Source organism: Takifugu rubripes, chromosome 13, assembly GCF_901000725.2.
Source record: "Takifugu rubripes chromosome 13, fTakRub1.2, whole genome shotgun sequence".
Lineage (NCBI taxonomy): Eukaryota > Metazoa > Chordata > Actinopteri > Tetraodontiformes > Tetraodontidae > Takifugu > Takifugu rubripes.
The window spans coordinates 2,473,294-2,500,233 of NC_042297.1; the positions used below are offsets into that span (position 1 = coordinate 2,473,294).

Genomic DNA, 26,940 nt, shown 5'->3' on the forward strand with positions numbered 1-26,940 from the left:
CCATACAGCCACCATGATATTGCTATTTAGATTTCAGAAAGCTTAAGGGATCGAGCAGCCATGCTCTGGTAAATTCAATCACTCCTGAAGCCCCTGAAGCTTTGATCTCAGCTTCTGCAGGTTTGTGTAAACAGAACTTTACACGCCTACAAATCAAGTAATTAAAACTTAAAAAGCAGCCGAGCTCAGGGGGATCAAGGTCGGATGTTGCCTCTCAGAGACGGGAGGCGGAGCCGCGCTCCTCTATCTCCACCGAGGCATCGGACGTGGTCAGCAGCAGTGTGACACGGACATGTTCGTCCTCAGCACCACCCGCGTCCTCCTCGTGTAATGACCTACGTTCCCTCGCCGCCGCCGCCGCCACCGCTTCCTCCTTCACTTGGCGCTCGGCTAATCTCACTGCTTTTATCTTGGACTGATTTTAATTGTTCTGCTGTTGTCGACATGAAAACACCTCCTGGCTGCACCATTTCACCCCAGCGACTCTGTTAAAGCTCCGCCCCCTTGAGGAATAGGAACATTAAGACAAGGACAAAAAGACATTTGACGAGTAAAAAACAGACAAATGTGCGTGTGTGTGTGAATCAGAATAAACTAAAACTGGCAGAACTTCAAGTTTGATGGCTGAGGATCAGCACAGGTGAATCACAGTAAACAGATCCATTTAATGTTAAACATCTCCCCCTCTGTTTTTCTGTGACGACTTTTGTTCCCTCGAATCACAAACCTTCTCAAACAGCACCAGCACTGTGTGGCATTAGTTGCTAAGCAACCACTGGCCTTTTACTGCTGCCATTCCTACCCCCTTTCCAGTTTTGGTTCGAGCAAAACGAAATCTCGAAGTTGTCCGCTTTTCTTTGTCTCACTAATGCAGGATGAAGTGAAAAGTTCTGTTTTCAGACAAACCAGCGGCGGCCCGTGAATAACTAAATATATTAAAAATAAAGATAAAAATACGCTTTGCACTCATCGGCAGGGCTCTCCTGCGCTGCGGCTGCCTATTTGGAACTAAAATCTATCCTCCTTTCTTTTGTCAAGGAGATTCCAGTGGCTCTGTAGAACAGCTGATCTGTGGAGTCCGGTTCCATCAATACGTCCTTTTCTATGGACGTGGAAGGTTGCCGGCTTAAGTTTTTTTTATTGGCCTCGAGGGCAAAGCGATAAGTGCGAACAAATCTATCTCCTCTCCTCTCCTTCGGGCAACCTGGGTTAAAAAGCTCCCGGTAGCCAACGGATCTCCAGATGTTTTGCAAAGGGGCTGATCCCATCACTGGACGCGTCCATGTCAGGTTCAGCACGAGACCTTCTGGTTGACCACATGATTGGCTGTTTAGGCCAGCACAGAAGACCTTGCTGGCCCCCGACGGCTCCCAATTGTCAGGTTTTACAGCTGCACAAGGTTGTTCAGACCAAAACTAACACCTGCATGTGTCACAGCTGGTGCTCAACCTACCTAGTAAAGCCATGAAGCAGATGCAGATGGCGAAGAGAGAGCTGAAGCTCAGGCCCACGTCCTCCCGGTAGACGGCCAGCGTTGTTTCACAGTGGCGTCCTCGGTAACCTTCGGGGCAGTGGCAGGTGAATTTCGACGGCGATTGGGCCACACATGTTCCTCGGTGACACGGCCGGGTCGCACACAGGGTGTAGACGCAGGACTTTTTGGTTCCATTCACCCGGATCATGTGACCAGGAGGGCATCTACAAAGGACATTTTACGTCACTTGGGTTTGGACACAGTGCAGCAAATGTAAGAAATAATCCACATGTCTAACAGGATGCTCATGATTTCTGAAAAAGGTGATTATGGGCCTCCGAAGACGAGATGGAAATGCTGACTGTGACACAGTCTGTGTCCCACCACAGAAAGCATCACATAATTAAAAGCTCATTTGGTTGGAACCGCTCAAACAAAAATTTTATGAGCCCATTAATTCAGCATCCCATTCAGTTTTCACTTAACGGAAGCAGACCGATCATTCCAGCGGTATCGGGAATAAATTTACTTGACTTGTCATCACTCTTCACAATAAAACACTGGTGATAAAGTTACTCCTTGTATATCAAACAACACAATAGCAACTTTCTGTCTGTCTAAATGCTCTCATTTATCTTCATAAGCTTTTAATCTGTTAATTCTTACTCTAGAAGAAAGATAAAATGCAAAAAACATACGCTTTATTTAATTACTGTAGTGCAATGTCGTACTTGCCAGTCTGCTCACTGGCCAACCAGAGTTAGGGCTTAATTACAGTTTCACTTTAAAACACGAACCTAGAAAAAATGTGCTATTCGTGATGTAAATAAAGAGGTAACTTGTTACCTTGCGTGAAGAGCGATTTCTGCGTGAAGGGACAATGTTTCCAGGCTGTTATATATTCCATAAATATGCCAAACATTCCCGCTCTTCTCAAGGTTCCTGACTATTTCTTAGAGACAGCCAACAGTCATGACACAAAGCTTCTCTACAAAGCACCTCTGCTAGTTTACCTTTGACTGAAATGCCTCTCCAAACACGCGCCGAGCTGGAGAGAGCTCAAAGCTGAAAGACGTTTACGGCGTCACCCTGCATCCTCGAGCATCTAGATCCTCTTATGTGTACTTCAACCGGACTAGTTGCAAATGTCAAACAAAGCAAACCGATCTTTGTTCTCCTAAAGGGGGGAGACTCCACTCTTCGATCTTGTCCCTTTGTTGACTTGAAGTTGCTGTGTTCACTGACCCTACCACCTGCACTGCTTTTGGAGATGGGAAGTGAACCCAGCAGGTTGGCACCCAACCTGCTGGTAGGAAGCCCAGACCTTCTTTCCTCTAGACAACACGGGACTAAAAACAATTTAAAATATACAATTTGTGAAAATAGTCAAAGTAGGAGACCTTATTGAAAAAGCTTGTCCATGAGAACCTGTTCTCAACTGCTCTTACCTGGTAAACCAAAGGAGGAATGAGTGAATGAATGTGCAGAGATTGTGTAGCAGCTGGGGTTTCATGCACCTCGCACATAAGAAAGCAAATGGAGGAGTAGCCTGGAAATGAATGCCGCTAGTAAAATAAAATAAATAAATCTCTTGATGGATGGATGATTTGGGTGAGCGAGCCAGAGGGAGGAACGCTGGGGAAGATTAAAAGTGAAGAGGCTGCACGGGCTGAATGCAGGCTGATGTTTTAAAAAAGGAAGAAAAATTGGGGAGATTAGTGGATGCCGCGAAGAGCTCTGCGCTTGACTCGGATTCTTCTGTACCTGTGACACGTACTCGTGTGACACCTTCTATTTTCGGCAGGAAAACACTCGCACACAAAGTCAGACAGATGTGAAACTTCAAAGAAGCACAACAGCATTAAGTTCAGAGGGCTGCAGACCCGGTGCAACACTTTAGGCATTTAGTGAAGTGACTGAAGCAGACGGGTTCATGTTCATATTCATTACCTTTTAGCCAGAGACAAGGCTTATGCTACCTCTTTGGGGTGTTTAACTTTTAAAAGGCTCATTGGACTGACAATAACACTGCCAGCAAAAGCAGCCTCTTCATTCATTTTGAATGAGCCCACACTTATCATCGACTGGGGACTTTGTGGCCCCGGCAAGATAGTAAAAATGTTAGCAGGGAAGCAGTTTAACTCCAGCTTTACTACAGGAAAGGCTGCTGAGTAGGCTGGCTGGTTTTTCCTCTCTTATAAACAGAACGCCGTGGTTCTTTTCTGCCCAGCAGGCTGAGTGAAGAGAGCAAGAGCGCTCATCTCAGGTCAACTTATTATCATTTTTAATGCAGCCAATTCTTATTACCAAAGGAAATCAAAAGATCACGCAACCTTCAACCGGCTCGACACAAATGTGATTGTAATTGTGCCAGGCCACATTGCTGTGATTCTGTGTAGAAAAGAGATGCGTTTAGGGTCGCTTTCCGCAGCAGGACACAGAGAACGACGCTCTTTTTGTCCTGCCTATGAAAGTGAGCAAGCGTCCTTCTACTCGATGTCCATCTGCAGGGTCGTCTAGACAAGTGCGACGATGAATCTCTGATGTGACGATACCAGAGACACGTCGTGGTTGTCCCCTGCTGACAGGTTGTTCCCTTTATGCAAACTACAATCCACCAATTTCACATACATTTAATGTTTTTTTTGTTAGAACACATAAATACTCATTCCCAAATATGACTGCATGTCAGCCAACGTGTGTAATGATGTCACTGGACGCTGCATTGACAGCTGACCTACCTGCATTCGTGCACTCTCCATAGGTCAACGCAAATGAAGGGGGGGCTACACTGGTTCCTTTTGCAGGAGTCGGATGAACATCCAACAAGGAGGCCCTGCACGCTGACCTGGGAAACCCCATCTCGCGCTTGAGGGTCCAGGGGCAAATACCGTCCGTTGATGCGTACGTCCCTCATGCAGCCTGCGGACAGAAAACTCTGATATCAGTGCAATGAGATACATATGACCTTAGTTTCCACCTCCAACTCACCCTGACTAGTTACTGACATGCACAGTAAAGGGGGATTCATACTTAACAAGTGAAAAATTGTTGACATGAGAGACATTGACTAATTTAAGAGGACTTGGGTTAATAGCTGCTGCTCCGCAACACAATCTATATCATAAAATAGATTGAAATCCAACTGAATTCATTGTATCACAAATATTCAAATATTCCACAGTGAAACATGAAGGATTAGTTTCACTCGTTTATACAAAAGGATGTTAAAGTCTTGTGATAATGAATTTGGTATTGTTTTGAGCAATATCTACACGCACCAACACACCTTCTCTAGCCCATTTGTCACATCTTTTGAAGAGAAGTGCTTCTGAAGTCCATTCAGTCAATACATGTATTGTGTCTTCATGCCTCAGGCAGGGATCTGTCTACTTCTCTGACTATCAAACTCCACTCAGTACTCGCAGTGGGCTGTCTTCTTCTCCATTCTGTCATCATTCCATCATTGTTTTCATCGGCTCTCTACAGCCCAACCTATTTTCCATTCCCTGTGGTTCCACATGTTGCAGCTTCCAAACTGCTTCTGTCTACAAGGGCTCACTATCTGGTAAAATAAGGTATCAAAATAGCCCCGATCGGAAATGCCAATGGTTGCCACTATCCAGGACTTCAACACACGGGTGACATAGTGCTATACTTAAGTAAGGATAAAATAAAAAACAAAAACAATAAAACACTAAAAAAAAAGGTGTCTCCTGCCGAGTCTCATGTTGCTTTGAAAGCTAAGGAACAAAAGTGGGTTTTAAGATGCCTTCTAAAAACTGACAGTGAAGGGCCTCTTCTAACTTGTAACGGGAGGTAGTTCCAGAGTTTGGGGCAGCATTTATACATTAAAAACAAAAAAAAAGGATCCTAAGATTATCTCCAAGGTTCACAGGGAGCCAGTGGAGGGAGGCCGGAATGGGAATAATGTGTCTCCTATGAGGAGAGCAGCGGCGTTTGACTCTAACTGGAGACGTGTGCGGGAGGACGGAGTGACTCCCAAATGCAACAATAATGCAGCAGATACGTGATGAAGGCGTGGATCAGTGTGGCAAAGTGCTTTTAGGCAAGGCAGACTTCACCTTTCCTAACTGCCCGAGGCTGGAAAATACTGGCTTCATATTGTGTGTCAAAGACAGAAATATGATGAGAAAAGTGTGGGGGGGACTAAAATTGAGCCCTGTGGAACCCCATAGGACAGTGAGACAGAGCAGGAATCAGACCCACATAGCTAGATGGGATCCAAGCTGATCCAGAACCAGTATCAAACGCCACAGGAGTCATTCCAACGATGACGGAACGTTTGTATCAAATTGTGTTCAATTTGTGCACATAAATCTGGGTAGCTTTAAAACTCTTGGGTGTAGTTTTTTTATTTGGGGGTTAGCATCATGTGTGTAAGACTGAAGGCAATTCTTCAGTGAACAGAATAGTGAATAGCACTGCGAGAGGGAGGAGGGTGCCAAGTCTCACACATGTAGCGCCTCGGTCTGGAATCCCTGAAAGTTCAGAATGCTAAAGTTTTGTTGGAAGTGTCGGCACCCACAAAGCGTGGCTATCGTTTTGTGCCGTGACCTTAAAGAACTTGTCCATTTGACACCTTGTCCTTGTTGCCCCCAGCTGTTACAGGCAGACAGATTTGACAGCTGCAAAGTGTGAACGCAGAGTCAAGCGAGGTGCTGAAAAGAGCTCCGAATTCAGTTTACTTTTACAATGTCTGGTGCCTGGAAGGTCTTTTCTAAAAAAAGAAAAGTCCTTAGATAATATAACTCACCAACAATATAAATGCTTTTCGATCCTAAGGTATTTTTTAGTGAGGTCTCGGTTATTAGAACGTTTAGTTGAAGGCTGGTAAGCTTGACTCCAATATTATTGTAATGAGGGAACAGATGTCACCCACCCTGGAAGCTCTTGTTGATTCCAGATGGGAAGGTGTTTCCCAGCATCACCACCGTGGGGTCGATGACAATTTCTCTGCTCCGGCCCTGCGATCCTGTCACCTCGCGTTGGCCTCCGCCACCATCCAGTTTCAGCATCATTTCGTTGTCATGGCGATCAAAGAAGACCTCGTGCCATTCTCCGTTGTCGAGGCGATATTTGGGCAGGGTTAGATTGTGGTCCCCATCGCCGATGTTGTAGGAGACGCTGAGAAGACCCTGCAGAATCTTCAAAAGACATTTCCCATGAGTTCAAGGAAGGGAATTAAAACCGATAATATTCCCGATATAACCGACATTAAAACGGATTAAACATGGCTGATATTACCCCAAAAAAACAAACAGTCGTCAAACAGTTTCCAGCAATCGACAGCAAACAACTCCACTGCCCCCCCCCCCCCCCCCCCCCCGACACACACACACACACACAAACGGATAAATTCCACTGTCTTCCTCCTCCATCACTTATGTCTGTCATGTTTGTTGTCGCCCATCCGAGCAATATCCGCTCCCCCCGGCACAGACGGTGACAGAGAAGTCCGTGATTGTTTTGGAGGTCACTGAGTTTCTGTCCAGCTTTGGACTACGCAGGAAAACCCAGATATCACCCTCCTATACGACACAACCTGTACTTAGTGCTTTAAAATTGGATTTTTTTGTCACATTTTAACACAGTTTTGTCATGTTTAATTCAGGGAAAATAGTCGTACCATTGTTAACGAGTTTGCTGATACTAACATGATAAATGACATTCTGCTTCTTTGCTTGGAGGAAATCTTTAACAGTTTAGCACAACTCTACTCAGGGTTGCATTAAACGAGACACAATATGGATTAATTGATCCTCAGAGGTTAAAAGTGACGGCGTAGCCTCGATGACCCAGGTCCCAACCTCAGCTAACACCCAAGCAAGCCAAAAGCACCACACTGGCTGAAGGAATATCCATTAGCACCATTAAGACTGGCTGGGAAAGTGAGCATGAATAGACTGTTGTTGTGTTTACTCAAATCTTCAGACAGAAGCAGGTCAGTTTTACCGAGACTGTAAAAAGGAGCCGCTGTCAGTCACGCAGTAATAGACATTTAAATCGAAAACAGGCGCCTGTGTTATCTTTTTCTGAGGAACAGGAGGGCAGAATGAGTCTGAGGGCCGTTTCTGCAGAGATAGCAAGCTGAGTGATTCATGCTCATTTCAATTTCAAACTGGATCCTCCAAGTGTCCCACTGAGCATAATTTTCTCCTCTCCATCTTCCTTGGCCACAACTCGCATGTAAACAGAGGACGGGGGAGATGAGACGGAGATGTGACCGGAAAGGACAAGTGGGTGACAGTCATTTCGCCATCGCTCCTCGGCCACAACTATGAAGACAACCTCAGATTTCTTTTGAAACGAGACATTGTTCAATTTCTGAATGTTCATTTTCTGGTTTTTAAAAAAGACAAAACTGCCACCTGGAAAGGCTGTTCTGACTGATCTCTTTGTAAGACTGCAGAACCTCTGGCCTGCCTTTTAATTTCCCTTCCCTGACGCGTCTCCATTGTAACTTCCAAGGTTGTTTCGTCGGAGAACAGTGGCTCATTTCAGTGATGAAGGATTAATTACATCCCGGATCCGCTGGGGCCGGGATTTTTAACCAGATGCACTCAGAGCCACCTGATTTTACCCTCAATTAAAGCAGAACGGAGCAGAACAATTTGGTTCTAGCTCTGCTCCCTGGGTGGTGTGTGTGTGTGTGTGTGTGTGTGTGTCTTGGCAGGAGGTGCATACGTATGTATAAGGAGGTGTGCGAGTGCATTTTTCAGTAAACAGTCCCACTGCAGGGATGATCTGTATTCACAGATGCTTCTCCTGACAGACGGCTTCCAAAGCACTGATAATGTGTTAATCAACATTCTTCTCATGGTTAAATAACAGTGCAACCGCAACCCAGCGTGCACGCGTCAGACAGCCTCCAAATAAATGACAGCGAAAAGTTCATTAGCATAGCACTTCTTAACTACAAGCTTGTCTATATATTGAGTCACTACCAGACTATTAACTGAGATATTGGCCTGAAACTTGTCTGTGTTCCCTGATTTACTATTTTAATCATGCCCCATCTCTTTTCACCACTGTGCACCTGACTTGCAGCTAGAACCAACTTCCTGTCTGTGTACAGTGCCAATTACCAAGCAGAACCAAGTCGGACACGGGCGAAACGTTCGAAAACACGATTTTCCTCAGGTCTCTAAATAAACGTCTCTCTGCCGTCTCATCGTCGGGATTAGCAAATCGTCCTGTTCTATTTTCTGACATTCTGACTTATTGGGGTTCAAAGCAAATATTGTTTGTCCAAATGAATGCTGCAGATCACTGAGTGAAATGATCCACAGGGCGGAGCTGTCCCGAGCTACAAATTAAATGTGTAAATCTAGTTGGGAAGCAACACTAAAGCAACAATCCCTCAGACTCCTTTAAAACGGGCAACAGTTGACGTGAACATACTTCAGCCTGGGTTTGGAGAGAGAATCGACAGCAAAGAGAGTAAACAGGAGGAAGAAAAGCCAAAAACTGGACCGAGGAAGCGCCGTTCTACATGAATTTCCAGTCAAAACAGGAAAAAAAAGAAGAAAAGACAATGCTTTGATGACCCGGTCAAGGTAATCTGCTCTGTAAAATAACTGAGTCTAAAACAATGAACTTAATGATGCAGTGAAACAGCAAAGTCACCTCTGCAGTCTGGTAATGACCCTTCTTCTGAGTGATTACTCAAGTCATTGAGGAGAATTAAGAGAATAAAAAATCCACCTGAACAGATGTGGTACAGCAATAGGCAGAAATGAAAGACTGAAAACAACACGGCCGAGTGTCACCTGTTCACTCTGCAACTTTCTTCTGTAGTTTTTAACTCTCAACTGCAACATGAAGCTTCATCTGCAGAGATGTTTAAATACATGAAGGCTCTCATACTGTGGATTTTAGAGTTGTTTACGTCACATTTCCTCATTGTTGTACAGTCAAGTGAATCTGAGTAAGGAACGTGCTGGACCCTCGGATTAACTGAACGCGCGTGAAAGTGGTGAGAAGACTTTGACCTCATTACTTTTTGTTACACATCCAGTGATTCCAAAGGTTTCTAATGATCCTCCACACTTTAATCTCACACAGTGTTTGCCTGGTATTCTCATTCTTTGTACTTCAAAGGATGTGAAGAAGCTCATGAGCTAATTCGCCCACATTTAAGCAGATTTCAATTAAAGAGCACAGAGTCAACAATTAATCAAAGGCAGCCTGAACAAGCTCATTGCTGTGGACCATCTCAAAGCAGAGAGAGGCTTTGCTCATTTGCAAGAGTGTGTACATGTGCACGCAAAGGATGGAAGCAGCAAAAAACATACAGACTCAACAAGAAAGAGCCAATCAGTCTATATATAAATATATATGCATGTAAAAACAGCAGGATTATTACAAGTAGAGGGTTCCAGGGGCAGAGTTCTACCAAGCCTGCTGCAGACCCTTCAGAGGTTCACTGACGGCAATCAGCTCCTATAGATGCACGTATTTCCGAGCTCCTTATAACTCCAATCATGGGACGTATGGAGTTGAACAATGCAGGTAGATGGGGGACATGCAGAGATCAGAGAGTCAGGCTCTCACCTCGGTCCTGGGATGGATAATCCTTTTCATTATAGAGGGCGTGTTTGAGCGATACCTGTGGCCAACAATGAGGCCTGCGGGATCCTGCTGAGCAGGTCCAGAGTGGAGACGCGAGAGGAAACGACCGAGAGTTCTGTGGGTACCTTCAGACAGCAACGGCAGCGAAGCTAAAACTGTAGAAATTGTGGGTTTATCTTTTTTTTTTTTTTAATTAACTTGAGATTTATTTCCATGTCTACTATTTTAACATGCTGAATCCTGACACGATCGGGACCAACTTGATCCTAAATGAACGCCCCTCACTGTCTCACCACCTAAATGGACCAGGACTGATCAGATCCGTCCCACTGTCACATTGGTTCTATTAATTCCTGCATGTCAGGTCAGAATCATGATCTTTTAGCCAGAAACTCCCCATTTACCCAGTTTTTCCCATCATTCTTTTCAACTATAAAATTTCCATCCCTGATGTAGCAGTTAGCTTTCTGCTGTGTGAACACAAATGTAATCACCTCCATTCGATTAACCGAGACGTCCTGATTTCTTATGAACATCTGCCTCTTTCCAGCAGGACAAAATGTGGGACTTTCTGCGTCCTCGCCGCTGAGGACAACTTGTGATCAGCCGTGTGGGTCAGAAGGATCCAAACTTTGGTTGTGTTTGTGATGAATGTGGAGAACACAGAGCAGCAGGAAAGAGACAAGGACACCAAGATGAGCCACCAGAGAAGCAGCAACATCCGACAGAAACAGGGGAGCGGGGACGTTTGAACATGATTAGATAGAAGGAGAAAAGCCCATAAAAGCCTCCAGATACGGCCCTTCAATGAGCTCCTAAATGAGAGGTTTAGATGATAAATAGTTCCTCTCCTGCTTTTGCAAATGATGAAATGCAGTCAAATTAAAAGTGTAAACATCCTGAATGCAGCAGGTGATTGCAGGTTGTGTGATGCACAGACGCTGCAGAGTGTCTCACACACACACACACACACACACAGCTGAAGGTTCTCATACATCATGATTATCCAGCGCTGCTCCCTGTCGGTCTCATCTAAACTGAAGAACATAATGAGCAATAAAAGCTGCAAGCTCACCTGATTCGATTATATCCCTTCCAAAGGTGATACTGGGGAGAGGTTAGAACTCTGGGTTTGGGCTGCGAAGGGTTTGTCTGGTGATGTGTTACAGTGTTGCGTCACGCACACGTGAAGTTTACCTCCACACGTATGTATTCTGTCTGCTCCTTGGAGACCAGGTTCAGGATGGTGCTGCTGTGTTTGCGGGTTCGGACCAGGACCTGAAACCATGTTCTCCGCGCCGGCAGCGGGGACGGCAGCTGGTAATGTACATGGCCGTGACCGTCGAAGGAATACTCGGGGACCTCTGGTGTCAGGACAGAGAGAGAGGGAGAGAGACATTGGGAGAGCGATGAGAGAGAGAGAAAGGGAGAGGGAGAGAGACATTGTGAGAGAATGGGAGAGAGAGAGAGAAAGGGAGAGCGAGAGGGTGAGAGACATTGGGAGAGAATGGGAGAGAGAGAAAGGGAGAGGGAGAGAGACATTGTGAGAGAATGGGAGAGAGAGAGAGAAAGGGAGAGCGAGAGGGTGAGAGACATTGGGAGAGAATGGGAGAGAGAGAAAGGGAGAGTGAGAGGGTGAGAGACATGGGGAGAGAATGGGAGAGAGAGAGAGAAAGGGAGAGCGAGAGGGTGAGAGACATTGGGAGAGAATGGGAGAGAGAGAGATTAAGGGAGAGAGACATTGGGAGAGAATGGGAGAGAGAGAGATAAAGGGAGAGAGACATTGGGAGAGAATGGGAGAGAGAGAGAAAGGGAGAGCGAGAGGGTGAGAGACATTGGGAGAGAATGGGAGAGAGAGATAAAGGGAGAGAGACATTGGGAGAGAATGGGAGAGAGAGAGAAAGGGAGAGTGAGAGGGTGAGAGACATTGGGAGAGAATGGGAGAGAGAGAGAGAAAGGGAGAGCGAGAGGGTGAGAGACATTGGGAGAGAATGGGAGAGAGAGATAAAGGGAGAGAGACATTGGGAGAGAATGGGAGAGAGAGAGATAAAGGGAGAGAGACATTGGGAGAGAATGGGAGAGAGAGAGAAAGGGGAGAGTGAGAGGGAGAGAGACATTGGGAGAGAATGGGAGAGAGAGATAAGGAGCGCGAGAGGGTGAGAGACATGGGGAGAGAATGGGAGAGAGAGAGAGAAAGGGAGAGAGATATTGGGAGAGAATGGGAGAGAGAGATAGAGAATGGGAGAGAGAGGGAGAGACGAGACGAGATGAGAGAAAGAGAACAGCAGCTTAATTCTCAAAAGAAATATTCAATAATAAAACATTTCCAAGTTTGCCGTTAAAAATGAATTTTCCTCATCTTGTTCCACCAAATAATAGAAAACAAAGATTGAAATTATTAATGATTTCAGATGATTGTATTATAAAATATTGACCTCCATCTGCGCAGCGTGGCAGCGCTAAGGGCTCCTTTATGCTGGGTTTTGTTCACAGAGCTCTAAACTCAGGATTTACCTCATGTTTCATACGCGTCTTTGTCACCAAATGGAAAGTTAAACACCTGTCAAACCCAGCTGAGTGGTGTGTGATGGTGCGTTCAGGCTGCTCCACTGTCCTCACTCTCTCTCTATCACACACACACACACACACACACACACACACACACACACACACACACATGCATCAAAGCGACATCTCTTTTCCTGCTAACTGATCATCACAATCATGCAGATTTTGTGCTGCTCGTGTAGGTTTCACATCCTGTGGAGTGTGTGTTTCAGCATCTGCTCATTGTGTGTTTCAGCATCTGCTCATTGTGTGTTTCAGCATCTGCTCATAAGGACAAAAATAAGGACCAAGATCTCTGTCAGACGTTTCTGAGCAGAATTCCTCCCATTAGGAGAATTGACTGTATAGACTTGTTTGATGTCTTTAAACATCCATCCATCATCCATCCATCCATCCATCCATCCATCCATCCATCCATCCATCCATCCATCCATCCATCCATCTATCCAACCATCATCCATCCATCCATCCATCCATCATCATCCATCCATCCATCCATCCATCCATCCATCCATCCATCCATCCATCCATCCATCCATCCATCCATCCATCCACCCATCATCCACCCGTCATACATCCATCATCCACCCACCCATCATCCAACCATCCATCCTTTCATCCATCCATTCATCCATCCATCCATCCATCCATCCATCCATCCATCCATCCATCCATCCATCCATCCATCCATCCATCCATCCATCCATCCATTGATTATGTCATAAAATCTAATATAATCATTTTAATATAATAATATTATATTTTATTCAACTGTGTTTTTTAACTCTCTTTTCTGAATATTAATCACACATGTCTGCAGATTTGATGGGAGTTAGAATGCTTATTTATATTATATAAGTATAAAGAATGCATTGTTTCCCATTAATGAAAGCTGAAAATAAAAGTTCCAAGTAGCTTCAGTCTATGTCCTTTAGACATCACCATTGTTTAAAATGATTCTTTTTAAATAGTAAAGACTTAAAAGCAAGAATGGACTTAATGCCCGCTCTTGGCTCATCTCAGAGCTGCCCTCGTTAATTTGATCTTAAATATTTTAGAGACTTTTAGTGCAGTTTTTGGTGTGATCAGATTTAAATCGTTAATTGCAGTTGAGGTTTTGTTTTTTCTGTATTTGCAGCTTTATAATAAAAAATCTTTTGCTCTGTTTGGGGTGAATGTTATCGCCATCTGTTAAATAAGCACAGTTTCACAGGTTCCATGAATGATCCTTCCTGCTGTTGTTACTCAGTGTGACGGCGTTCGAGGACGAGGAGACAGACGTAACTTCCACTTTCAAGTTTTGGATTGTTCTGACAGCACTCGCTTAATATGCTTAGAGCAGCTCCTCCCTCCCTCTACTCCTCACCTCTCTCCCTCCCTCCCCCTCTCTCTCCCTCCCTCTATTCTTCCCCCTCTCTCCCTCCCTCCCTCTACTCCTCACCTCTCTCCCTCCCTTCCTCCCTCCCTCTACTCCTCCCCCTCTCCCTCTCCTTCTCTCGCTCCCTCCCTCCCTCTACTCCTCACCTCCCTCTCTCGCCCTCCCTCTCTTCTTCTCTCCCTCCCTCCCTCTACTCCTCCCTCCCTCTCTCCTTCTCACGCTCCCTCCCTCCCTCTAATCCTCACCTCCCTCTCTCCCTCCCTCTCTCCTTCTCTCCCTCCCTCCCTCTACTCCTCCCCCTCCCTCCCTCTCTCCTTCTCTCGCTCCCTCCCTCCCTCTAATCCTCACCTCCCTCTCTCCCTCCCTCTCTCCTTCTCTCCCTCCCTGCCTCTACTCCTCCCCCTCCCTCCCTCTCTCCTTCTCTCACTCCCTCCCTCCCTCCCTCTACTCCTCACCTCCCTCTCTCCCTCCCTCTCTCCTTCTCTCCCTCCCTGCCTCTACTCCCCCCCCCCCTTTCTCTCCCCCCCCCCTTTCTCTCCCCCCCTCCCTCGCTCAATTGTCTTTGATGATTTACTCCCAGTGTTGGTAAAAGCTAATAAAACCGAACGTCAAGCCCAAAAATGAGCCACCAGAAGTCCTTACCCTCGTCACACTGCTGTCCCGTGTATCCCGTCACACACTGGCAGCTGAAGGAGCCCCACTCGCCATGACAACGACCGCGGCGGCCGCAGGACGGGAAGCCCATGTTGACACAGCTGCTGTCGGTGGTCAGGCAGCCTGGAGAGCTGGACTGGGATTCAGCTGGGTTCCCCAGATCATACAGCTGAGAGGGGACGATAGAGAGCGGACATGAGGCGGGCAGAGAAGCCTCCTTTATACAGAGCAACATTCTTTCTTTTCAGAGAAAACCGTTTTCTGCTTTAATACTTTATACAACCCAGCCGTGCGATACTTGAAAATGTGATGCACGCGGGAACAGGAAGAGGATCAGGACTGACAGGCTGCTGTTTAATCTTTATGCATCTAAAATGATCGGCGTCCTCTCAAAGGTGCTGTTTTATCTCTGCCGTGGTCACGCAGAGAAGTGGAGGCAGAAATGCAACATAAAGGCCGAGAGAGGGGATTCGGGAACATCAGCCGTGTCGGAGACTGCAAAGAGAAAAGGACGGATGAAAGCTCAGGGAACGCTGTGGCCTTCTTTCAACCCTGATTTCTGGCTTTCCTTCCAAAATAGGACCGATCTTCTCCCAAAACATCCCATGGGAAACTGATGGCTGCACATTCAGCTCTTGTCTGGATTAATAATGAATCCTCTGCTGCTTCCGGGGTCACGGGGAGGGTGCTGGGGCCTGTCCCTGCTGCACATGCCTGAAGGCAGGGTACACCTCTGAACCAGTCACCAGCTCCCTATGTGAGCCTTTGGGGGTTCGATACCTTGCTCAAGGGTACATCTGCAGTGATCCGAAGGTGTCCTGACACCTCCCTCAGCCACCAGAACACCCTCCATGTTTGGTCAGGGCTTGAACCTTGAACCCTTCGCCAGAGTTTCCTAAAATGGCAGAGCCCAGCCTTCAGCTATCAGGCCCTGGTTCCCTGGAACCAGCTTCCAGTCAGGAGCTGGAAACTGCTGGGAGCTTCAACAATACACCCACACATCTTCCCCTTTCTCTGCCTCCTCTGCCCTGAAAATCTATCCATACACTCACGTCACATAAATGTGCGGATTCCTGCTGGGGCCAGACTTGTTTGCCCTGGTCTTGCTGATTCCACATATGATCCGTAAAGGTCTAAAGGTCAGAACGGCCTGGAGCTCCATATGAGGAAATCCGAAGATGCACCTTGGCCCAGTGATACCGTAGCTTGGCCCACGGACAGATTGTACACTAACTCCTATATCTCTAATTATGATGGACATGAATACGTTCTCTGTACAGGTGACATCTGCTGCACGGCCGTCCATCCCAAGGAGAAGGATTCCTCATCTGTGGCGAGTTTCTTCTTCTTTAAGTTTATCCTGACATGGTTTGAGGCTCCTGAAGACAGGGGGGGGGGGGCACAGCTGTGCACATTGTAAAGACCTGCGCTGTGTGTGATTTCAGGGCTCTAAATAAATTGGATTTAATGTGTTCTCGCACCTGAGCTGAAGGGGACTTGGCTTTTACACGAATGTTCCGAACGGGTCAAAATGAACGACTCAAATGAACATAGCACAGTTTGGAAAATGGGACTGGAAAAAGGAACCTGCTGGTTCTGAGTTTGGAGTAAAAAAGTTTTAAAGCAGTTTAAATCTTGCTGTAGGGATGTATTTGTTCTGAAAGAAAGGAAATTCAAAAATAACTTTTAAGATGGAATGAATTATTAAGCTGATTATTAGCCAGACAGAACGCTCTTTGCTAAATAATGCAGGAGGGTTTTTTTTAGTCATATTTTTATTCATAACATACTGTATAGAATCAGGCAGCACTGGAACTGGAAGATTAATTAGGGTCATTTATTATCTTCATAAAACAGGATTTAATGGAAAATATTCAGGGTTTGTTGAGTGTTAACCACTCTTTTATGTCAAGTGTTGACCTGTTTCTTGTCTAAAATGTTTAAACCAAACTTCCACCATTTGAACTAAAAATAATTAAGGCTCTCTTATATTCAATGTGCCAATATATAAAATGACGTGAGTACACAAGCAGCAGTTTTATTCTTCGTTCTTTCATTTGATCTGCTATATGGTTGAATATATATGGTAAATCTAAATATATTTCTATGGATATCTATATAATATGCATATATTTATGTATGTGTGGATCGGAGGATTGAATTTGTAAGGTTGTTCATTTAGAAAATAGCATCACTAAATTGATACTCACGTATCATACATTCACTATATCATGTTTATTTTGCAATACATGATTTATTTCTATGGTTTGTATAGGTATAGGTATAGGTGTTAATATAAAATCTATTATTTTCAATCAAAATGAACAAATATCTAACCAAAACTACCATATACTGTAATAGCAAAAGAAAAATCAGTACAATGTTAGAACATTCTTCTCAGCTTCCTGAGTTCCTCTTGGTTAAGGGAGATTTATCACTCCAGTTGTATATAATTACAGTTTTACCCCGTTTCAGCTAGTAAGCTTTATGATAGCAGCAGCAGAAAAAGCTCCTGTGTTTATTTGCCCACTGCTGAGAATCATCATCTTAATAGAGCTTTAAACTGCTGCTGAATGGAGAGATAAACAGTGCTTACAGAGCAACGAGCGTAATTGGAACAGACACGTTTACGAGATCTACAGTTCCTGTGGCTCCTCATACCTGAGCGGCAATAAAAGCTGCCTGCAAATGTGAGGATGAAAGGGTGAACCAGTGCTGGCAAAGAGCCCTCCTTCATTTGTTTACAGCACATCAGTCCTGCCAACAACAGGACACCGTCACCATTCGACAGATGATGTGTTTCGGGGTTCAGAAAATTGTCTTCTTCTACAACAACTTTGCGCCGTTGAACCGCTGTGAAGCTGCGCACCGCAGGGATGAAGCAACTAAGGTTTCGAGATGCTGCTGAGTTTGAAAGGAAACGCTTCATATTTATATTGATTAAGAACGGAACATCACACATAACATTGGTAATAATTTAACATTTACTAAAGAAAAAGAATCAATGTTGTGTCAGGAGAAAACCGACGCTGTTTAGCTAATGTGCTACATGAACACAGATTGCCGACATGTGTGAAATGTCTTTGAAAAATGCTTCTGTTGAGTAGAAATCTATATGTGCTGGCTCCTGATGTGCTGTTTACTATATGTTATCTCAGTTATGGGGGAGCAGAGCGTATGCTAATCCAGGGAAAGTCTGGATTTGACGTGAACCAGGCCAGGAGTTAAAAGGGGGGTACTTTCTTGTTTGTTTATATTTCTTTGAGCTTAAAACTTAAAAACCAATCTCATCAAAAGCCTAAAAGATGTGTTTAACCATGTAAATCCTTATCGGCTGGAGTCAGGTCTACGCTTGCAGGTGTCTCAGGTGTGTAGGCGCGTGCACGAGCGTGCGCACGAGCGTGGGTGTTGTAATTGCAACATATTTAGTACTAAAATCCAGCCTTTACTTGCAAAGTGAGGACATTTTGTCTGGTCTTCACAACTTCAAAGGACAGGTTGAGGTTTACGACCTGGTTTTAAGGTTGAGGTTGGGTCAGGGGGTTCGTTGAGGGGGTCAGGGCTGGATAATACCTCTACGTTTTAGCCCTCGGCCACATCTTTGGGAAACAAGACATCCGATTCCATTGTTATGCAGATGACACCCAGCTGTATCAAAGCAGCTACTGCACCTCCCTCCCACCTCTTTTATCTATCTGTCTACTTGAAATAACACCGAGGTTGTTCTCATTCTCCCGTCCCTGTCCAACCATTAACAGCTCCACCCCCCCCCCCCCCCCCCCACAACGATAGACGAACAAGCATGTGTATTGGCAGTGTGATTCAGTATGTGTGTGTGTGTGTGTGTGTGGGGGGGGGGGGGGTTACCTTGCTGTCCACAATAAGATTGCGGATGCAGCCAGTGAAGTGTTTGTGCTGAAGTTGAGGGTAGACGTATGGGATGTCCTCGTTCACACCCCCCAGCTGGAGCACGTGGCTCATGTTCAGGTGTCTACGAGGCAATACCACACACACACACACACACACACACACACACACACACACACACACACACACACACACACACACACACTATGATTATTCTTTCTGGTTTAAATCCAGACTGGACTTGTTGGTTAACAGTGGTTAAATATTTTGTTGTTGTTGTTGTTGACACAGGCGTTTACCTGTCAGTGTAGGGGGTGACCCCCATGACTTCACAGGACGATTGGTCCTGAGTGGTCAACCAGCTTCCCAGACCCTCCATTTCCATCACTGCGGCCCCTGAGCAGCGGTCCAGGGTGAAGTGCACCTCCTGAACACGACACACAAAGAGGTACTTACTCTATCTGTTGTCATGGCGACACGTTGGCCTCCTGTTGCTGCCATCTCAAAAGGGAGACCTGCTTCTTTTCCCAAATCTTTCATTAGTTATATCACTCTTTATACACTCCCTGGTAGCGCTAAAAAAGATCTCATATATTGAGGACGCCCACTTGACAACACCTGTACCTGGTAATAAAAAAAAAAGTGCATGGATGTCATGCATTCATCCCTATCCGCTGCATGTTGCCGCACGCGTCCATTCAGGATGAATTACTACCATTGAAGCTTGTTGTGTAATTATAGAAAAATACAGGTCAGGGCTAATGAATCATGGGTAAATGACGGGAGTGCAGCTGTGGCCTTGCTTGATTGTTCTCCAGCCATCACAGAAAAAACAGCTTATCTAACCAGGTCACGCTGAATTTGACAGAAACACTGCCATTCACCGGCTCCTGCCTCCACCGCTGCACCGCGCACATCGCCGACATTCCTGCTCATTAGGAGCAACGGGAATTTCTTCACACTGGCGTCGGCTCAGCATTGAGTCCAAACAAGGGACATAGTGGTGACAAATATGCAGCCAGTATCCATTAACCTTTACATATCTGAGAGCGCAGAGACGCGGAATAAAGAGGACGGTAGCGGTGTGCGACTGGGCCGGGAGTCTCTTCAGGATTTGTCATTAAATATTCCAGCTAAAGATGTCAGCGCCGGGGCCCCTCCATCACCGGGAACCAACCTGGGGAAGCTTCTGCTGACAGTCGGGGTCTTTGTAGATTCACCAGTGATTTAGGATAATGCTGCTGTGCTGAATAATTCCAGCAGTAAAAAGTAACAGCGGATTGTTAAATGGTCAATGAATTGCACAGAGATGGAAATGGCTGCGAGGGAACAAAGCTGCCCGTGAATCTGCCTGAAAATGACAAATGCATCGAGTGAGGTTCCAGACTTTTAGACGGGCTTCACGGGCTGCTACTGAATCAGGCTCCACATTGTTGGAGAGTATTTAAGGGCTGCAACAAGACCTCAGTAAGACCCTGAGAAGCTCTGCTGCTGCACTCACTGTTACAGTGATGCTAATTCCTCCTCTCCTCTCCTCTCCTCTCCTCTCCTCTCCTCTCCTCTCCTCTCCTCTCCTCTCCTCTCCTCTCCTCTCCCCTCCCCTCCCCTTGACCTCTGCTCCACTGATGCCCCCCCATTCTGATCTTCAACAGTTACCCACATGTGTCTCACACTGTACGTATGTGTTTATGATGTTTGTTCCTCTCTACTTTCAGTCTTTCCCTCTTTCTCTATCTCCTCCTTCCCTCTCTAACTACCCCCACCCCCCCCCCCTTCTAAAGCCTTGCTCCACTCGATGTTTGCTCCTGCTCTGAGGGAGTTTTCCTTGCTGCCAGTCTGATCTGGGATCGTCTCTCTGCAGACAGTTTGCCTTCGCAAATGAAATGTACATATTTTATTTATTTCTCTATAGAAATGAAGTGAATTTAATTAGAAAAGATGGACTATGTTGTACAGTCTTAACAATCAACAGGAAGTCGATTTCTGTCTTCCATGGATCAGACTTCAGTGTTTTCAACCTTAAACTGATCCATTCCGATCATATAAAAAGAAGTGGAAGGAGACGAGGGAGCGCCGGATATTTCTCAGCCTGACAGCAGCAACTACTCACAGTCGCTGCTGTCTGCCTGCTGATTGGCCGATTCTGACATTTCCCACTGAAATAAACACCCAGAGGAACTCGTGCGTGTGCAACTCGCAACAATTTACCACCGTCAGCGTGAACGTGCACTGACACGGTTGTGGTCACGACCCCCTGAATGTGTGAGGAGACGGGCGCAGCGACACGCCGCTCAGGCGGTCCCGAGTTTTAACGGGACAACGATCAGCTGCTTTTCTCAGTCGATGTTTTAACTCCCGAACCCGTAAAGATAAAAACGAATGGCGTGAAACTTACTTACTTGAATCAATGTTAAGTTTAAAAGTAGCTGAGGGAATTTGGGCAAAGCTAATTGCAAAGCAGTAAAGTTTTATTTATTTTTATTTGTAATGTTTAAAGCTGCCAGATTTCTAGTTATTTCTTATGGATTGTGAATATTTCTAAAATATTAAGCTGGATAAAAACAAAAATAGCAGGAAACGGTGTGTTATTCTTATCTGCGTTGAGCTATAACACATATTTATGTTGCACGCGGTTGTAAAAACAGATTCATTCTTTACGATTAGAATCTGGGGCAAAAAGGAGCTGATGCCAAATCAGGAAGGCGGTGTTAATTGCTGAACATTGACTTTAAAGCAGCTGTGTTATCACACAGAAACAGATGTTCTTAGAAACAAGCATATGTTCCATACAATAGGACGGTAGTTTAACATGGGACATTGTGCAGGACATTATAAACACGCATATGGGTGTGAACGGGGTGAAACATCCCACCTTGCTGTTGCTACGGACATCCAGGCGATGCCACCTCCTGTCGGCCACGTTGATGTTGCCTGGCAACTGTAGCACCACTGTGCCCGAGCCATGGTTGATTTTTAAGGTGGGGGTTCCATCTATTAGCTCTAAATGAACAAAGAGATAGAAAACATGGAGGAATGGTGAGAAGAGAAAGTAAAAGATTGTTTTAGAGTCTCCAAGCGGTTGAAACTCATAAACTGCGTAAACATTAATCAAGTTCTGTGTCACATCTAATAGTGGATATTCATTATGTGATATGAAATTTGATATTGCCATTATACAGTATATTAGCCTTAGTGACGATTATTGCAGCCCTGAATATTTTCCATCCGCTTTTCAGTCTTCTGACAGTCAACAAACACCAGCTAAAGCTAATATGTTCTATTTTCTGACTTACTCAAATGGGAAATTAAAAGTTAATGAAGTGGCTAAGACTCCTTATATGCTCTGCATCATATGTAAGAAATTATGAGAAAACATATCTAGCAGCTGGCATTAGTCATCAATCATTATAATTAAACATGTAGACGTGGTTTCTTTCCCGCATATTCTCCTCTCAACATTCCTTCGGGAGTCATTTTTACTCCCAACCTCCATTAGGAGTCCGTGCATCCCAGTCAACAAGAACAACATCCAGGACTGGCCTCATCTCCATGTTCTTGTAATCAGGATGATACCTCTTATTCCTTTGGAATTCCTGAAGGTTCTAGATTAACCTTTCACTGCCTCCAGTGCTTGAACAAATTCCCCGAACACAGATTTCTGGAACAACCATTCCAAAAAAGCGCATATGCTAGCGATCATTAGCATTCTTTCCTTGAGTTGGCGGAATTCTTCTCCCTTCTTCCACGTCTGTGACTATTATAACTATTTCATGTCTGCCACCAACGTGGACACTAATAAGACAAACAAATGTTAACGTGGAAAGAAAAGCAGAAACCGCAGCTAAAGACTGATGTTTCAACATCTTTCTGCTCTCTTCCTTTTCGTCCGGGGAATCTCGTACATTTTTCCTCCACAGATTCTTCTCGCCGCTCCTCTCGGAGGAGTTCCATTCCCTCCTGGCTCTGCCCCAAGGTTTCATCCCGGCTCCTGCTCTGTTAACTTACACCCTTCTGTGGTGGACGGATGCTGGTGCACGGATCTGGCTCCTGCACCTGAGGACAAGGTCCATTGGTAGCTCACCCTTGCTGCCAGGACATGTGAATTGAATGTGAAGGAATGCAAATTCCTTTAGTAAATTGGTTGGAAATGACAATAATGACTTCAGGCATTCTGGTGCAAGCTGAGAGAAGAGAAATAAACGCTGTAAATCAAATTGAAACAGCATGTTAGCGCTGAACTGAAGCAACAGGCTAGACTTAATGATAGCGTATGTTCTTGCTCTGTACGTTTAAACATTTGATCATAAGAGGACACATTTAAGCGGTGAAGCGTCTGTATCTGCATTGTGACATTTCAGTTAACACTTTAGTCAGGAAGTTGAGTAAAAAAAAAGAACCTGATAAAAAGATTAAATCCATTCTTGGGTCTCAGGAGCTGCCGTGCGTCTCGCTCCGACAAAGCTTTCGTCATCCCTCTTTCTGCACCATTTGAAATGCCTGTCAATCATCATTCTTTCATCTCAGTCTCCCTCCTCTACCTCGTGCCTTGCTTCACTCTTTCATTAACATTTCACTGTAACTGTCATTTTCTTACAACGCTTTCAAATAATCCACAGACGCTCTCTCCTGTCATTTGCCTTTCAAGCCGGTTGCCACATTTCTGGCTGTCAGAGCTGCTGTCTGACACGTTGGGAGGTGCGCCGTCTCTTAACGCCTTCTGTGATAACTCTTAGCACCACCTTCACGGCTCCTTTGATGCCATGATCTTGTTGCAACTTCACCTTAAGACTGATGCAATTAGACGTAGCGGACTACAAGATAGCGACGCTCTCAAATTGCCTTGTCAAGATTGCGGCGCCTCTTTTAAACGAGGATTTCATTACGCCTCCGTATAGGAAGCCAAATCAAAAAAATAATAATTCCTTGGCCTCAGGAAAATCATTTTTCATTTTGCAGCAAAGGCAAGTTTGTTGTGAGTATTGGTTTCAATTACATAGAACTAGATTTTCCCACTCGACCTGTAAGATGAGTTGCTGCTTCACTTCAGATATGATCCAATTAATTTTAATACCTCGGCTCAGCCCAGACAAGCGACAAGAAAGGCGATTAAATTCAATTGTGGCAGATCGCTTAAATCCAGCCGCCCTTCTTTTTTCCTACTTAAACTTTGTGGTCTCCATGCTCAACACATATCTCCTAATTTCATTCACTCCCTTCTCTCGCTGACGTCCCACCTGGGGCCTCTCACCTTTTTCTCCTTCATCTCGTACATCTCAGTCTTTCAGCTCCCATTTTTCCGGCTGCTCCCGCTCCCCCCTCGGGAGAATGTTTTAACTTTCAAACTCACGCTATGCCAATGCTTCCTCCACTATTCCTCCATTAACACTGGGGAAAGTCTTAAATGGAGTGCACTGTCACACACACACACACACACACACGCAACCCGACAACCCATCAAAGGCAGTCAGATGGTAGATTGACCTAAAGATGTGGCTCATACCTCAGGAACCCGTCAACAGAAATGGGACATTTTCTCCAGAGATGAAGGTAGTTGTCTTTGAGAAGCACAGATGTGGAGGAAGAGAGAACGAGAGAGAGAGAGAGAATGAAGGAGGAGTGTAAAGAGAGATCTGAGGAAGAAGAACGAGGCTGGCAGAAGGAAAGAGAGGCAGCATGAATACAAAACTGGTGATTAACGGAGGAGCATCGTTAGGCACAAGGATAGAAAAGCAAACAGCGCGATGGCAGATGACAGGCGCGAGGACGGGGACGGGGACGGGGACGGGACGGGGACGGGGACGGGGACACCGTCCCCACTGTGCTGTCACGGGTCGGTCTGCTGACTCATCATTTCAACATCATGTTTTTCACTCAACATTGCTGAGTGAAAACTTAATGATCACAGTTTTTACTTGGTTTGTTTCATTTATGAAGCGTCTTCGGACTCCAGGTCGACCATAAAGATGTAGATTTATTATATAAGCGACTTCCTTTTATCTTTATTCTTTTCCTTTTCCTTTAAATGGAGGATTTTTTTGTATTTTTATTTCATTTAAAGCTGATAAGCTCACCCTAGAGCTTTAGCGAGATGTATAAAAAAATGAACAAAGACACAAAAGAGGCAGAAATGAAACGACAAGAGTGTTAAAGGTCACTTTGAAAGGCTGTGTAGGACAAAAGGGGGCATCTTCACACAGGCTGAACCCTCTTTCAGGAGCTCTGCTTGTATTAGGGTTAGTCTTCAAGGGTTCAACCACACATCCAGGAGCCTTCTTCCCCTGCTAGTCATGCGTAATTCATGACCGCCTACACTGAGGCCGACGGAGTGTGTGTGTGTGTGTGTGTGTGTGTGTGTGTGAGAGAGAGAGTTTTATGTATTTTTCAGCTTTAACCCCTACAGAGTTGGGTGCACTTGAATATGAAAAACGTCCTGCTCCGCCGTCACCCTTAGGACACATAAGAGTCAAACTGTGAGCATATGGACTACAAATCCCACACACACACACACACACACACACACACACACACACACACACACACACACACACACGCCATGCTGCTCCGCTGATAAAAAAACAAACAAAAAACACTTATTCTTAAGATGCACGTTCGCATTCTTTGTGTTTGTGAGATGTTGAAACTAGTCCTTTAGAGCAGGGGGGGCCAACCAGTCAGAGCCTAAGAGCCACATCACACACATGGGCCCACGTGAACATCACCTCATCCCTTCAACACACACACAGACCTCTGCTTAGCCAGATTTATTGTAAATGTCACACACCAACATGATAATGACGTATAAAGACGTTAGTATAAAGAAGTTACCGAGCCAAAGGTCACGCTCGCATATTGCTCCAATGACAAACATAGTTACATTCTCGTGCACAGTCGATCTGCTCTTATTGACATGAGAAGGAAATGAACTATATGCACGCACAGCGATTAGTGATGGTGACTCTGAGCCCCCGTTCACACACCAGTGGTGGACACACACATCCATACACGAGTCTATTGACCAGATGAGCACTGGCATACGCAGGTGAGTGAGTGTCAGTCTGGGTGCACGTCTGTGTCTCAGAGCAGGTCTGATGCTTCCAGCCATGTCTGACATGTGATCTCACAAACCTGACAGTTAGTCGGAGAACTACCGCTGACTTTAAACAGCCTCCCCCTCCTCTCGGGGTGAAGGCGGCGCTCTCAGGCCTCCATCCAGCACGGCTCTGGTCCCGTTGTGTTCCCGGCCCTTCATCCACGCCCCAGGTTGGCACTGTCTCCTTCCTTGTTTCCCACAATCGGGAGTCTGTTGGACACTTTCTCTCAATCTTCCCAGGCCTCCTGCGTTTGTTCCTTCACTTCAATGTTGTTAAATTTCTGTTAAAATGTACCTATTTTCTCCCCTCCTCTCCTCTCCTCTCCTCTCCTCTCCTCTCCTCTCCTCTCCTCTCCTCTCCTCTCCTCTCCTCTCCTCTCCTCTCCCTCTCCCCCTCCCCTCCCCTCCCCTCCCCTCCTCTCCTCTCCTCTCCTCTCCTCTCCTCTCCTCTCCTCTCCTCTCCTCTCCGCTCCCCTCCCCTCCCCTCCCCTCCCCTCCTCTCCTCTCCTCTCCTCTCCTCTCCTCTCCTCTCTCTCTACCCCCCCCCCCCCCCCCCGCATCAGCAGGAGGGTCCCCCTACATGAGTCTGGTCCTGCTCAAGGTTTCTTCCTGTTAAGTTTTTCCTTGCCACTGTTGCCTGTTGGGGGTCAGGTCCTGGGATGTGCATATATTTTATATTCTGAGCCCGTCTTTTCATCTCTAACGCACTTGCTCGTCGCTCTCATCTTGAATTAATTCAGATCGCTAAAGCGTCTGTCTGCTGGCCTGCCTATTTATCCCTCCAGCCATCATAGGATCATCACATCTGTATGTACAGCAAGAACGGAGCTGATGTTTTTAATTGATGTCGGTCCGTCTGCTGAGTTTTGAAGAACTGATTCAAACAGCTGCAGCCAGACGTGTGTGAAAACTTGAATTCAGCAGCTTTTTAAACCTTAAGTTGACCCAATAGCAAAGCACCCCCCCAATTTCCTTAGCACTTTATTGCTGTCCTGTTAAATTTGGACATGGACGTGCACGAGGATCCACGGGCAGCTCTGGTGCTGTGATGCTCATGCAGAGTGGAGACGGCGGCACCGTCAGCCTGAGGCAGGAGGGGGGAAAAAAGACGAGTGATCTGACAACACAGGCGTCGCCGCTCTGATTGACAGCAGGCTGCATTCTTTGTGGCGTGAACTGACACGTGCACGACACGGCGGTGACGACCTCCATGTATTTTCGGCGTTTTAGATCATTTCAGCCGTTCCAAAACTGATTGAAAATAGTTGCGAGGGATGGAACGAGGCCTTTATAGGAGGGGACCAGCTGAGCTCT

General features: G+C 45.7%; 1 protein-coding gene across 1 annotated transcript in view; it reads right to left on the bottom strand.

The window, feature by feature from the left end:
- Nucleotides 1-26,940, bottom strand: part of LOC105417221 (neural-cadherin-like) — a 166,302-nt gene that overhangs the window by 12,727 nt on the left and 126,635 nt on the right. Inside the window, exons 28-35 of the mRNA XM_029846556.1 lie at nucleotides 21,409-21,536; nucleotides 18,836-18,963; nucleotides 18,537-18,660; nucleotides 14,658-14,838; nucleotides 11,267-11,433; nucleotides 6,378-6,642; nucleotides 4,216-4,396; nucleotides 1,454-1,698 (exon numbers count right to left, since the gene is read on the bottom strand). Of these exons, the coding sequence (XP_029702416.1) occupies nucleotides 1,454-1,698; nucleotides 4,216-4,396; nucleotides 6,378-6,642; nucleotides 11,267-11,433; nucleotides 14,658-14,838; nucleotides 18,537-18,660; nucleotides 18,836-18,963; nucleotides 21,409-21,536 (1,419 nt within the window). The remainder of the gene's footprint in view (nucleotides 1-1,453; nucleotides 1,699-4,215; nucleotides 4,397-6,377; nucleotides 6,643-11,266; nucleotides 11,434-14,657; nucleotides 14,839-18,536; nucleotides 18,661-18,835; nucleotides 18,964-21,408; nucleotides 21,537-26,940) is intronic.